Consider the following 14,987-nt stretch of genomic DNA (forward strand, 5'->3'; position numbering starts at 1 on the left):
TTAGTGTAAACAAGAGAGATGGGCTTTGGGGAACTCGCACATCGGTAAGGGCTACCCGATTTTAAAAAGGAACATGATTTATTGCTGAAAAGCCACTAATCTAGTTCAGTTAACGTAGACTAATGAAGAGAAGTCTCCTGGTAAGATTTTGGCAAGACCCAGACGTAGAAGTGAACGGGCATAACATGTCACATGTCGCGACAAAATCGAGTATAGCTACCCGACCCTCAATTAACTCTCATTTCGCCGTGGGGTACGACGAGCTCTAATCTCCTGCGCTCACACCGCGCTCCTCCAGAGGCCCCCGGGGCGGGTGCCCCCCTCTCGCTCCATCCCCGGGGGGCTGCCGCCGCCCCGAGCCCCGAGGCTCCCCCCGGGCGGTCCCGCGGCCACGGGGGGCGGGCGGCTCCGCTCCGCCCCGGCCCGCCCCGCCACCCCCCCGCCGCGTCTCGACACCATCGCTAAAGATAAGGGCTGCGCGGAGCCGAGCCGAGCCGAGCGGAGAGGGGACGCCGCCGCGGGCCATGGGGCAGAGACGGCGGAGCCCCGGGGCGGCAGAGCGGGGCTGTGCCGCCGAGGGGGCGGCGGGCGGCGGTGGCAGTAGTGGCAGCGGTAGTGGCAGCGGTCGCGGCAGCGGTCGCGGACGGCTGGCGGAGTCCTGGCGGCGGCTGAGCTCACGGCGAGGCTCCGCCAAACGCAGCGGAAACTCCGCGCCCGCGCCGCCGGTGAGTGCCCGCGACCCAGGTCGGGGACGGGATCGGGATGGGGGACGGGGCCCCTCGTGAAGCAGGGTGCTTCCCCTGGTGGCGGGGTGGGGGCGGTGTTAGCAAACCTGTTGCCTTTCCTCCGAAAAATCTCACTTTCCTTGCGACTTTGTAGTTATGACAGGCAAAAGTCTCCTGTTTTGCAACCCCTTTCCTCCCCCACCCCCCCGCTTTTTTATTTTTTATTTTTTATTTTTTTGTTTCTTTTTCTGTGTGTGAGCGGCGGGTGTTTTCCTAAGTGCAACGCGGAGCGCATCTCCTGGGAGAGCAGCGGCGGCTCCCGGCGGGGCCGCAAAGTAGCGGCTGGAGACTTGTGGCTGCTCTCCTCACGCTGGGAGGGGAGCGGCTGCGCTCTCAGGCGCAGTACTTGCAGGCAGATAGACTAACGACGCTCTCTAGGGAACCGGAGGTTTCATCTTGAGAAGGTGTCTTCCTTGGTGGTGTTTCTGCCTTCAGTCAGCCCGGTGGGATGTACAAATAGTCTCTGAGGTGGATGGACAGACATCTTGATGGGGATGCATGCCACAGCATGGATTGCATGTCAGGAAAATGAACATCTTGGAGAGATATACATGGAAATTGAGAGAATAAATTGGGTAGTAAAGTCGAAGAAAAGAGTGATACTTACTAGAGTGCTTGGTGGTCTCTTTTCTGGTGATCAGGTATCCCAGTGCTAGATACTGTACTAATGTAGACAAAGATTTTGGATGAACTGCTTACTGTCCAAGTACAACCTCAGTCTTTATGTGCTTACAAACAGTGTTCTACATTCTAGCTGAAACCTAACTCTCTGAGGTGTGGAACAACGCACCTTGTATGCACAGATGAAATGTGTTGTTTCAAAAAGAAACAAATATTTATAAGCTTTTGAGCTGGAAGGAAGATGCCCACAGGTTGAGTGCCAACTGGGGAAATAGCATGAGGGTGAAAAGACCTACAATAGAAAGGATGCCATGGCAACAAGAAAGCATCACAGAAAGTAACAGTATTCTCTTATGGAGGGGGAAGAGGAAGAGAGTTGCATTCATGTGTATCATCCTGCAGATTAAAATACTATAGGTCTTTTATTTTATTTTATTTTATTTTTATTATTTTCTTTTTTTTTGCAGAATACATTGACTTTATTATTATTATTTTTTTTTTTCAGTAGGTACCTTAAGTTTTATTCCCATGGTCTATCACCAAAACTCATCAGGAACAAGTACAGTGGTACAGTGCAGTCCAGAGGTCTATTTTTAAGGGCTTGTTGAGTTTCCATTGTTTGAAACAGTGGTTCTGGTTGCTTACAGTGGAGATGAATCCTTACTCCTGTCAGAAGGCTGAATGAGATTCAGGTTGCAAATCCTTGCCAGATTTGAACAGCTGTATTAGATTAATCATTACATTTCCATATATATATACATTTTTTTTCTGAGCAGATGAGCAATTACTTCCTGACATCTTGTCTAAAGCAGTATTAAGGTGGTGTATTTATACTACAGGATTTGCATTACACTTAAACTTCTAAATGCTGTAAACTGGAGGATAGGTGGGAGAAGTTGATTATGATTTTTTGTTTTTTAATATCATTGGCTTTGAGAGTGGACATTGAGTAGTGTCTATTTTGTTAAATTTTGCTCTTCTCTTTTTATAAGAGAGTACAGGATATCTGAAATTCCACCTCACAAAGACTAATATATTTGACAATGTTTTCTGAAGTGATGCCAGAGCATACTAATCTTTACGGCATTTTCCACCTCCACCTTTCTTTTTCTCAACTCCTTTCCCACCAAATCCATTGAAAAAATGTAAAAATGTAGTATAAAACTTTTAGTGTAAAAAAAAGTATAAAATTTAAATTACTATGTAATTACCATTACATCCTTTCCACAGCCCTGCCTCCCTGCTTGTGGCTTTTTTTTTTTTTTTTTTTTTTTTCTCCTGCTGTAACTTGTAATTTCTGCTACAATTTACTTTTTGATGGTTGTCAGTGGGCTAAAGAGACCTTTTGAAGATCAATGTTGAAGAGACATAACCAGCACTATGCACAAGTATTCCTTTGCTCCTGGTCTTGCTTGATCTTGCCTTAATACCATTGTTCTGGGGGCTCAGATGGTTTCTCTTATTATTATTATCATGATTATTATTATTTTCAAAGGCCTTGTTTTGTTCCCTGTTATTGGTCATCTGGAAACTGGCCAGTAACTGTGGACTTGCTCTCACTCCATAAGCATGCTAGTGTAACAGCCTTCTGTAATGTGCCTTATGGGAGGCTGCTACTATGTGCAGATAGTTTTGTATAGGTGAAAGATGATGTAGGTAGTATTTCAGCATATCCTTGAAAATTGAGAATACAATTTCCTTAGATCAGTCTCTGGGGTTTATCCTATGCTACAAACTGATTTCTTTAGAAAGGAGATTTATTAAACAAATAAAAATAAAAATAAACGTGGGGTAGCCAGGTGTGTCTTGGTTGTTCTGCATAAATAATCTCATCTGAGTATCTTGTAAAGCTATTTAAGTATCTGTGATTTTCTTGTAAGGAATAGAAAATTCTATGTTTTGAAGAACTAATTTCCATCCTGCAAAGACTTGATTTAGACTTTGTCAAACACAGAAGATTTAAAATAGTAATTGCGCATTGTGGTTGGCACTGAGAATATCTATGTTGTTTTTCTGCATTCTCCGTATCTGTTACGGTGTATAAATATCTGTGTTTTCCAACCTGCCCTTACTTCACTTGCAGATCTTAATGTCTCATGGTTACTCAAAGAAAAAGTAACAAGTCATAACCCTAAAATTATTTTTTTAATTATTTTATTTCTTTAATTGCTAATTCATGAAGAATAATTTGTAGTCTTATTTACACAAACAACTCTATTGTTTTGTTTAGCTTGTTTAGTTTTTGAGTGCTTGATATTAGTTCTTGAGCAATGGAGCAGGAGTTGTTTTATTGTCAAGATCTGAGGAAAGGAAGAGTGTTTGAGACAGAAACGATTTGCAAGAGCTAACCTTGGTCAGATCACCTAAAACACAGAAGTGGCTACCTCTGAACCATCCCTAACTTGAAGCTATTATCTTTGATTATTGTGCACTAATCCTGGTTACGCTTCGAGTAATGGTATTACACATTAGGAATTTAAAGAATAGCTATTGCCTTAGAAACAAAGGCTTTTATGCTGTTTTCTTCTCTCCATCATCTGTTTGTGTAACTCTGGAAATGGAAAGCTGAGTGGAACCCCCTGCTCAAGTTGATGAAAGTTTTGCTATTCAAAACAACATGTTTTGAATCATCTTAAATTTTGCCTGTAAAGAGGAATGTCTAGATTCTATTGAACAAAATATTGAAAATGATTTGTACTTTTGTACCTCAAATTGTGTGGTGTTTTTAACCCTTTTTAAATAGGGGCTGAAGAGTATAGTGTTCTGGTATATGAAAAAGGGGCTATATGGCAGTTCTGCTGTACAGTTTATGATTACAGCAAAATTGACTTTATTGTTCAAAGATATATATATCTTATTGTTCAAAGATATATATATTACTTTTTGAGATGAATTTTCCCACAGGGTATTTACAGTAGTTCAGAAACAAAAATAAAAATTGGCAAGTGAGTAATATATGAAGACATAAAATGTAACTTTTTTTTTTTTTTTTTTTTTTTTTTTTGTGGCAACAATGAAATCACAGCTCTGACTCAGGTCATTGGTCCTGTCCCAGACTGCCAAAATCAGATGGGCCCTATTACAAACGACTGGTGGGGAAAATCAGCTATGTTAAGGCAGAGCTAAGCTATAATTACATATGTTTGAGGTTTTGGAAAAACGGATACTGTAGGTGTCACCCTGTAAGTGAAGAGTTGGATTTCAGAGTGACTTAGCATGAAGCGAGTTAGGCAGTCTTGAGGCAAGCTTAGCTTGCCCTAGAAGTTCCAGGTTCGTAAATTCAAGAAATAAGCTATCGTTTTCCTTCTCACTTAGTGTGGCAAACATCTTTGCCAAGAAGATGGCCAACTTAATGAGGAGAGCATTAAATGGGAGTGCTGTGAGAGGGCGATTACAGTCCAGCAAGGTGAGAAAAGGGCAAAAAGAAAAAGGTGAAGGGGGTGGGGGGTCATGGAACAAGGCAGAGTTTGGGCATATAAAAACAGGGTCAAAGAACACCCACCTCTGGGGCATGTGTACATTCATACACAACCTGGAAGCTGAGCAGGAGGGATGAGAACTCATCATTTTACTGGGGTATCTGGGCAATGTTTGGACAGCTGACGTAACCGGAGAGCTGTGGTGGATGGAGACAAGCCCTTCAGGAGAGACAGGCAGGAAGAAAGAGGTCCCCTTGGAAGGAGCAGCTCCAGTGTGTGGGGCTAAGACCTGGTTAAGAACTTGTGGGTCATGTCAGAGGAGCAATCACTAAGCATGATGCTGTGGTGGGAGTGTGATAAAGACCACCAGCTAGGTAAGGCAGTAGATGAAGCTTTCCTGACTGGGAATGTCAGGAAATGACTGGACATGTCAGGACACAAACCATCCAGGAGATGGCTGGAGGGAGTCACATGTGACTTCTTGTTATACTAGTACAGGGAAGGACAAACAAGGGAAATGCACAGATCTACAGCTGTACCTACTATTTGCTGACAAAGGTTAGTAATGACAGCTTTTGCTCTGTAGTGATCATGAAACAATGAGGCCAAGTTTCTGAAGGGAAAGAGGGAGGCAGGAGAGTAGCATAGCACAGACCCCGGGCTTTAGGAGAGCAGGTTTTGAGTTATTTAGGGAACCGATATGTGAGATACCATTGGAGACTGCTCTGAACGGCAGACAAACCCAGGGGAACTGTTCAGCCTTTGAGGAGAGTGTCCTCAATAGTCTTGATACTCAGAAAAACAAGGAGACACATGGCCAGCCTGGCAAAGAAGTGAAGTCAAGACAAAACTCCACTGTGAAAGGGCAGTGTACAGGATGGGGGAGAATAGCAATGAAAGAGGAAACAAGAAACATTGCCCAAGGATGTAGGGGTGCTGTCAGGGAAGCCAAAGCTCAGATGAAATTGATACTTGCAAAATATGTAAAGGGTATCAAGAAGAGATTTACCTCTACATTAGTAGTAGAAGGCTGACAAGGAAAATATGGATGCATTGAAAGATGGTGTTTGACACCACGAAGTGCTGGTCAGTTATGATCCCAAAGGTACTTGGACTGGAAAGTATCATTTAAGATGTTGTTTGAGCTAACAGTATAAACAAAGAAGGTCTTTTGTTCCTTCAGATGGTGGGAACCCCAGGTTAAGCAGCATTAAAAGGCTCTCCAATCCATTTGCAGCACACCACAGAGACCCTGTACACAGAAAAGATTCCACCATTTTGCTTGTTCGAGCTATTATAGGATTTTCTGACAATGAAAAACCTCTATTCATAATTTCCATAGAAGGGAGAACTTCTTGCTGTACTGCTAGATAAAGGCAAAGACATGCAAGTGGTGTAATTACTGGTGCTGTGTGGGAGCTGCCTGCAGACTCCTCTCTCACAATTAGCTGGAAGAGTTTATCCTGTTATCAAGGGATTTGTGTAGCGCAACAGTCTGAAAGCCAAACACAGACCTTGGCATATTCAGGTTAATTATTATGTGGATCACCGACTCCTTGATGTGCTGTGGTCTTTCAGGAAGGATCACTACACATGGATAAGAACACACAGTGAACACCAGATAAAGCAGAGGTCCTCACCACCTTCTTTGGCAGACCTTGCTGGTGATGACAGGCTTCTGTACCTAGTGACAAGCTCACCAGGGGAGATTTAGGTTGGATATTAGGAAAAACTTCTTTACCAAAAGGGTTGTTAGGCAGTGGAATGGGCTACCAAGGGAAGTGGTTGAGTTACCATCACAGGAGGTCTTTAAAAGATATTTAGATGTAGAGCTTAGTGATATGGTTTAGTGGAGGACTTGTTAGCGTTATGTCAGAGGTTGCACTAGGTGATCTTGGAGGTTTCTTCCAACCTAGATGATTCTGTCATTCTGTGAAGCTCAAGGAGGAGAAGACCTCACAGCAGGGATGGGGGCTGTGGAGCAGGGCTGGTTCAACTGGGAGAAGGGGTGGCTTTGAGGGCATGCAGCAGTAGCCCCGACATCAGGAGGGGACAGAGGAGACATGGCCAGGCTTTGCCCAGTGGTTCCTGGCAGGAGACATGGCATGGGCTAAGGCATGAGGGGCTCAGGCTGGAGATGAGGAGAAGCCTTTTCCCCACTAGGACAGCCCAGGCCCGAACAGCCTGGCCTTGGCCTTCTCCTGGTTAGGGGCTGGGTTGGAGACCTCCCCAGGGGCCTGTCAGTCTCTATTACCTTGAGATAGTGCAAATAAACATTGAAAATTCCTCTGAGAATTAATTTTCCAGATACCCAGTAACACGTCCAGTAACTCTTATTTAGAGGGACCTGGTCAGGCTGGAGATTTGTCAGAGAGGAACCTAATGATGTTCAATATGGGCAAGTGCAAGGTCCTGCACCTTGGGAGGAATAACCCCAAGCACCACCCCAGGCTGGGGGCTGTCCTGCTGAAGAGCAGCTCTGTGGAGAGAGACCTAGGAGTCCTGGTGGACAGCAGGCTGACCATGGGTCAGCAACGTGCCCTTGTGGCCAGTGGAGTATGCCAACTGTACCTTGGGGTGCATTTGGAAGAGTGTTGCCAGCAGGTCAAGAAAGGTGATCCTCCCCCTCTGCTCAGCCCTGGTGAAGCCACAGCTGGAGTATTGTGTCCAGTTCAGGGCTCCCTAGCACAAGAAGGGCATGGAACTACTGGAGCAGGTCCAGAGGAGGGCTACTAAGATGATCAGGGGACTGAAACACCTGTCATGTGAGGAGAGGCTGAAAGAGCTGGGACTGTTTAACCTGGAAAAGAGGAGACTGAGAGGGGATCTTATCAATGTCTATAAACACCTGAAGGGTGTTGGGGGATGGAGCGAGACTCTTCTCAGTGGTTCCTGGTGACAAGACAAGAGGCAACAGGCACACACTGAAACACAGAAAATTCCATCTAAATGTGAGGGGGCACTTCTTTACTGTGAAGGTAACGCAGCACTGGCACAGGTTGCCCAGAGAGGTTGTGGAATCTCCTTTTCTGGAGATATTCAAAACCTACCTGGATGCCATCCTGTTCAACATGATGTAGGTGACCCGGCTTGGCAGGGGGTTGGACCAGATGATCTCCAGAGGTCCAACATCAACCATTCTGTGATTCTGCAAATCTTAATAGTTTCTTGTAAACACTAGGAGAGTACCAAAAATAGTTATATAAAAAAAAAAAAAAAAAAAAAAAAAAAAAAAAAAAACAAACAAAAAAAAAACAACCAACCAAAAAAAACCAAACACAATTATAAGCAAAAATAGTAGTTCTAGATGAGGCCAGAAATTGCTAAAATGGTCTCATTATAACTTAAAATCCAAAGTAGCATTTTGTCTGATGGTTCTGTCCCCACTTCCCCTTTCCTAGGCAGTTACAGGGGATGTGGTGGTCTGGCAAGGGGGTACACCTGTCTGCCCCTTTAGTCCTGCGCTCCAGCCCAGCTCCTCCCCCTGCTCTGGCTGGAGTATTTAGCTTGCAGGAGCTTGTTAAAAGCAGGTGTCTATTCTTCATCCATTATATTTGTACATAATACTTTTCTGATGGTTTCAATGTCTAGAAGTATAGCAATAAAAGATCCAATAAAAATAGAAACAATAGGTCTCTGTCAACAGTGTGACTGGGAGGAAAGGTGAGGGCTTAAGTGAACGAAGCCTGCAAGATGTGTCTGCCTGGGCCACAGGTCACACAGCAGTGAGGTACTACTGTTCACCTCACATCCTAAAATGGATTATAAACAATTTTACTTCTGATCTTATTTTGCCATCATCAGAGGAAAGATGTATTTTTATCATGGATAAAATAAGATAGCAAGTTCTTACTAGCTAAAGGGAGCAGAAATTATTTGCTGAACAAATACTTTGTCAAGTATGACAGGTTGGACTTTTGTCTATGTCTACCATTTATTTTGGTTACCAACATTTTATTATTATTATTACTATTATTATTATTATTTATTTATTTATTTATTTTTTATTTGACATCTATTAAATGCCTTTTCTCTGGAGTGGTGAAAACTGTAAATCTTTCTACCTGTTTTGTATACTTAATCAAAGTGAATAAACTAGTAGACAACAGTGGAAGAGTTGGCTTCAGCCTTTATGACCTGGGCTGGAAGGGCGTTTATTACTATCCATTCATAGAGAGAACACTTGAAATATCATCTGCCAATTAGTTATGAGATTAAAGATAAATAAATAAAATTCTATAGTACATTGAAGATATTTTGTTTGTTTACTTGTTTGTTTTCAGTGTGTTTCTGTGTACTTTGGATTAACACTTTTGCTAACTTTTTATTATATATTGACTTTTTATTACATATTATTTAACTTTCAATGAATTAAAAAAAAAGAAAAAAAAAGAGAGAGATAACTACTTGTATCTCAGTTTTAAAGCAATATCCGCCACCTCAACATCATATCAGTCTGTTGCCTAGTGTCTCCTTGCTGTGGGCTGCCAATAAAGAAACCTGACAAGAAACTTTTTCCAATAGACTGGTCCTATTAACCTCTCTACACAGCTAATCTTGAGTTTACTCAAGTTTACACCAGTTTACTGGTGGGTAAAAAAAAAAATAAAAAATGCTATTCTGTGCATTATAAAGTGCATGTATGGACTAATCTGTTAAATAGTGTGAGGGTTGGACTTCTACATATTAATTTAAGATGATTTTAGGAATCATTTTCTTATCAGAAGTATCCTGAGGAAAATACTTTTTTTGCCTATTATCATTTTTGTGGAGGATTTTTCTGTTTTGTGCCGTGTTTTGTTAGATTCTGGAAAAAAACATGCATAATCCTCTGTTTCTACAGGGGATTGTTAAACTATTTGCTGAATTAAAAGTTTCAGATTCTGGATTTAAACATCTGCAAGATGTCTAGACTAGACAATCCTCAGAAGTCTTTCCATGCTCACTTATTCTGTGACTCTTGAGAGCAATGCTCTGAGCGGTGTGTGATGTAATTGAGCCCACTCATCTGTGATACAGGTCATCGTTGAGCTAGGATGTAATTTTTAGCACAGAAGATGAGGAAAATATAGGAAAAAGTAAACCACAACCAAGCAGCTATAAGGATAACAGATTCTCACCGAAATGATAAAATGGTAGTGGTTAAATCTACTTACACAAGTCTCATCTGTTTTTCTCCCCTGAAGATGTGTTGGGAGGTATTATATTGAAGATAGTATGTCTAAGAAAATACAAGGACAAAATTCATGTTGGTATTTTTCTTTCTCTCTGGGGAAGTAATAATTATTTGTTATTAATATAAAATCTGTTCTGTATCTGAAATCAAAGCACATGTATTTCAAAATGAGATGGAAGTTTAATAATTAGAATGATACTGTCAAACTCCACAGGCAAAACTTAAAAATTATTAATAATTGGGGATAATTTTATGGCATTTACTTCTTTGGGGCCTCATAATTTTTAGATAGTGGCTGACCTTTTTTGATAGGAGACGGATTTCAAATTGAACATCTGGAATCAATAGACATCTTTTAAAATCTTGAGTACCTCTAATTGTATGCTGTGAACAATCTACTATTCTTAGAGTTGGTATTGCGGAGATGCTGGTTTCTCTGTCCACCTCGCAAAAAACAGGCCTCTGAAATCTTGCATTCTTTTAGTTTCAAATCTATTACCAATTCTGTAAACTTCCTTGGCTTTTGTCTGAAAATACTGTATTTCTTTAAAAAGACAACCAAAAAAAAAAAAAAGTTTTAAATTATGAGAAATAGAGAAAGGAGAAATGAAAACTTATTTTCTTTTGCCTTCTACAGTCTCTTTTGCAGATGAGATCTGTGTAGTTTTTTTTTTTTTTTTTTTTTGGTGTGATATGATTTTTTTTTTTCCCCACTGTAGGAAGGATGAAGCTTTTGGAATTCATCCAAAGGAATATTCACTGGGATATTCTTTCATTCATCACAACATAATACAGAGAAGTACTCCTCAATGTACTTGAGATGATACTCTCAGTTAAGAACACGACAGATTTTTAGACATAAATTGCACTTGTTAGTCTAACACTGACTAGAAAGTGATATAACTATCTTATTGTAACCCATTTGTTGTGTTTGCAGCTAAAAGCAACACTTTAGAGACACACAGCTATTTCTTCTGCTGAAGCAGCACTTCAATAATACTTTCACAAAAACTGTTCATTTAGAGTTCTACCTTCAAAATAGAAATAATAATAATACAAAAAAACATATTATTTTCCACTACAGGAAGGTTTCTTTTGTCCCTCCGATATTACCTTAGCTTTTAATTAATATGTTTACTTTAATGACATAATGGAAGTTTTGTGTAAAGAATAATAGAATACAAAGGAGGTGAGCTCCCATTGCAACTTGAAGTTTCCCGTGAATTACAAAGAAGCTGTCTTGTTATAAAAACCTCTGAAACAGGGGTGCAAGAAAGGACTGGTGCAAGGAGAAAAAAAAAAGGTTAAATAAACAAGAAAATGAAAACTCTCTGCCTTTTATTGCCAGACATTTAAGTCCTTGTTCTCTGGAAACAAAGTATAATGAGAAAAAATATCTGACAGTAATGGGCTAATTCATTATAGCTTTATAATACATCCTTATTTCTCATTATTTCCCCTGAATGGAGTTTGCATGTTGCTTACTGTGACTACTTTTTCAGCATTTAACTCATGTTATCTTTTTATGAACACACATGGAAAAGTATTTATTTTTAGTAGTTGAACTGGTTTATAGACCAGGAAAAATTAAGATCTTGAGAGGACAGGTGAAGCATCACTGATGTAGGAGTATTTATGCTTAATCCTAATATAAGTTTATGTTCAAGAACAAAAGAATGGAAAAAAAAAAGTGTTTATATTTTGTTCAAAAGAAAAAAAGTATGGGAAAATATATATGTAGCCTGGAAAACTGAAATTGTTTTCTTGTTGAAAATTTTGAAAGAGACTGTGATATATTTCAATGTTTGTTCTCATTTTTCTTTTAATTTTGAAGAATTATTATGGAGAGTCCAAATCTGCAGTAACTTTAATCCTCTCTCTCTTTTTTTTTTTTTTCTTTTCTTTTATTTTTTCTCCTCCAGTGCCTTCCTGTTACACAATTCCTAGACATCAGAAGTACTTTGCTATGAGATGTGCTCTTGGGAATTGTGTTATTGGTCCCTCAAGAGACAGGCATACAAAAAGGAGTTTGAAACAGATAGAAAAGGAAATGCAGTCATTGCATGTATCTATACGACTTAGAATTTTTGAAGTGTCTGATGGGAAGCTCTGCATCTCAAAAATTTGTCAGTGGAAATGAGTAAGGCCATACTTGGTAATAAAACTTGGGAAAATAGAGCTACTGAAGCAACAAGGCAGACAAGAAAAAGAGCTTTTAATTAAATTAATGAAGAAGATGGGTGCAGTGAGGTCCACCTTGCAAAGGTGAGCATATCTGTTCTCCCACTCAGTTATCAAAATTGTGACAGGATTTGATTCAATATAGCTGTATTGAAGATGTTCATCCTTTTTTTTTTTTTTTTTTTTTTTTTGGGGGGGGGTCATATTTTCATTTTAAAAATATATATCCTTAGAACTTAGGTATTGGAGTTATCATAAAATATCCTGATATCTGTCAATCTTTTACATTGACAATAGAATAACATAGATTTTGTTAATACAATTTAGTAAATATTGTATTTACAATTTTGTAAATACAATTTAGTCAGAATTCAAGCTTTCAGCTTGTGTAGACCAGGACTACTAAACTCTGATATGTTCCTGAATGTTTAAAGTTGGTGGAACCTGCCCTAGTGCTGGGTGTATGAAACCATTAAATAGAAGAACGCAAAAGTCTAGGGATAATATAAAGGTTTTAAAATGCTGCAGTCTGAAAATTAATTCCTACAAGCCATTAGGAAAGCAAGCTTTAGTTATGTGTGTCCTTTGGTAGTAGATTTGACAACCTAATTAAAACTCTCTTACAGGAGAGTTTTTGGTACCTCTCTGAGGTACAAAAGGACTTCAGAGATGTCCTGTTTCACGCTATTGCATCAATCGAGTTATGATGCAAGAACAGCAATAATTTTTTGTGCCTGTTTGTTACTGTGCAGATGCCAGTTTGTGTTCCAAGTAGGGTGGAACTTCTCAGACTGCAGAATAAATTGGTGAAAACCTAAGCTAATTAAAAAATATGCAGAATACAATATGTGAATCACTGTTTACAATGTTCTTGTAAATGATGGCATGGTAGAAAACAGGTGTTTCATTAACTGAGACACAGTGCTATTGATTACTCACAGAAGGATATTATTCAAAATCTCATTGACAAATTTCCTTCTTATAGTTGATTAACAGATTCCCAAATAAGGGATGAATTTTGAGTTATTAAGGAAACATGATTTTTGTTCATCAAATGTTTTTGTCATTGATATGAACAAGATGCTTCTAGGCTACAGAGATACTGTTTTGGATTTTTTTTCAGTACAGTCAAAAATCGCTGCAAGAATTGCTGCAATCACTGCTGCAGACCAAGTAAATAATGGCTATGAGATATAAACTGAAGTTGCTACTTGCACCTCTGCAATCTACTGGATGCTGTATTATAATCTGGTTGTGGTACCTCAAGTGGGGGAACCAAAGCAAAGAGGGAACTCTACAAAAATGTTGTGATTTGCCTTAGCTATCTGTTCAGTTTTATAAAAGGGACAATAAGGTTAACGACAAACATCTTTGCTGGCACATTCTTTTGGAGGGGTTTCTCATTTAAAGAGGTGCTTGAGGTGCATCTCATCATCAAGAGATGCTTGAACCCTTTAAAGATCTCTATCTGCTGAGACTTGATTGGCTTAAGAAAATATTAAGTTTATGAAGTTTCTGTAGATTGCTCTTTCCACTCACTTAAGTAATCGTTGTTTTTCTTGTGGCCATCATAAGAGCTTTGTCCCACTCTTTCTGCTTCTTCAGCTGTGGGACTCAAAGAACCTTCCCCAGTCTAGTTTCCCTTTTCAGAGCTCACTGAATCTGAAGATGTCTCAGAAGTCAGGGATTTATTTGTGTGTGTCTTCCCTGCACTGTCCTCATATTTGTGTGTGTTAACTGTGTATTCTTCCCCTCAACAGAAACATTATTTAATGCAGTGACTAGTATCTCTATGCACATATTTCTCTTTCATCTCCAAATTAATATATATATATATATATATATATATATATATATGTAAAATCTTGAGAGATGATTCACAAGAATGTGTTTTTATTGAGCTATTTTGGGAGAATGAGCTGAAGTACTATTCTACTGAAAAGCATCAATGGTCCGTTCCCACTTTTTCATTGGGTCTGGATCTGTGGGCAAGTACCGGGTGCTCAAAACCATGATTCTGTGCAACAGTTAATTCCCTGTCTCCTACCCGCTATTATTCCTTTGATTCCCACATCCTTTCCTCATTTGTTTCTCCTTAGGAACAGCAGTGTGGTTAATATTATGATACTGGTTCTGTTGCATAGCTCTTTGTGAATGAGGTGAGTTGTAGCATGGGTTGAAGACCAGTGCTGCAAAAAAAAAAAAACAAAAAAAAAAAACCAGCCTGCTAGAATTGGAAGGGCTAGGGGAAACATCTGGTGCTTCTCTAGATTCATGGGTCTTGTGACAAAAAAAAAAAAATAAAAAAAATTATGTTGAAGCAAGGCTTAACAAACGTTAAGCCTTGTATATGTATATATGTATACGTGAGTCTGATTTTTCTTTTCCTTTTTATTTATTTATTTTTTACTTTTTAAGACTTCTGGCAAAAGTTAAAAAAATATCATGGTGAATTTTTATAATGGCATTTCCTAGACTATTTCCAACTGCTTTCTTGATATTATAATGCAATAGTGAGATGATTCAGGTGCCTGGACAGAGACAGAGATGGTCTCTGATATGAGCTAGCCTTATAGTACATGTTATATAATGTTGTGATTTTGAGGGTATTCTTCAGTCTCCTGCTAAAAGTATCAGATTCTTTTGCATAAAGTCTAAAATATTTTTAATTTCATGGAAACAGTGACTTGAAAATAAAAGAAAACAACAACAACAGCAAACAATCAAAAAACCAAACAAACAAAAAACAAATACAGTCTTGTTGTTTTCCTCCCTCTCTCCTTCCCTTCTTTCCCTTTAGTTAAT

General features: G+C 39.5%; 1 protein-coding gene across 1 annotated transcript in view; it reads left to right on the forward strand.

The window, feature by feature from the left end:
- The first annotated feature begins 468 nt into the window (after positions 1 to 468).
- Positions 469 to 14,987, forward strand: part of TRPM3 (transient receptor potential cation channel subfamily M member 3) — a 430,339-nt gene continuing 415,820 nt past the window's right edge. The window contains exon 1 of the mRNA XM_068667797.1: positions 469 to 725. Coding sequence (XP_068523898.1) covers positions 525 to 725 — 201 coding nt within the window. The 5' untranslated portion in view covers positions 469 to 524. The remainder of the gene's footprint in view (positions 726 to 14,987) is intronic.

Source organism: Anas acuta, chromosome Z (assembly GCF_963932015.1).
Source record: "Anas acuta chromosome Z, bAnaAcu1.1, whole genome shotgun sequence".
Lineage (NCBI taxonomy): Eukaryota > Metazoa > Chordata > Aves > Anseriformes > Anatidae > Anas > Anas acuta.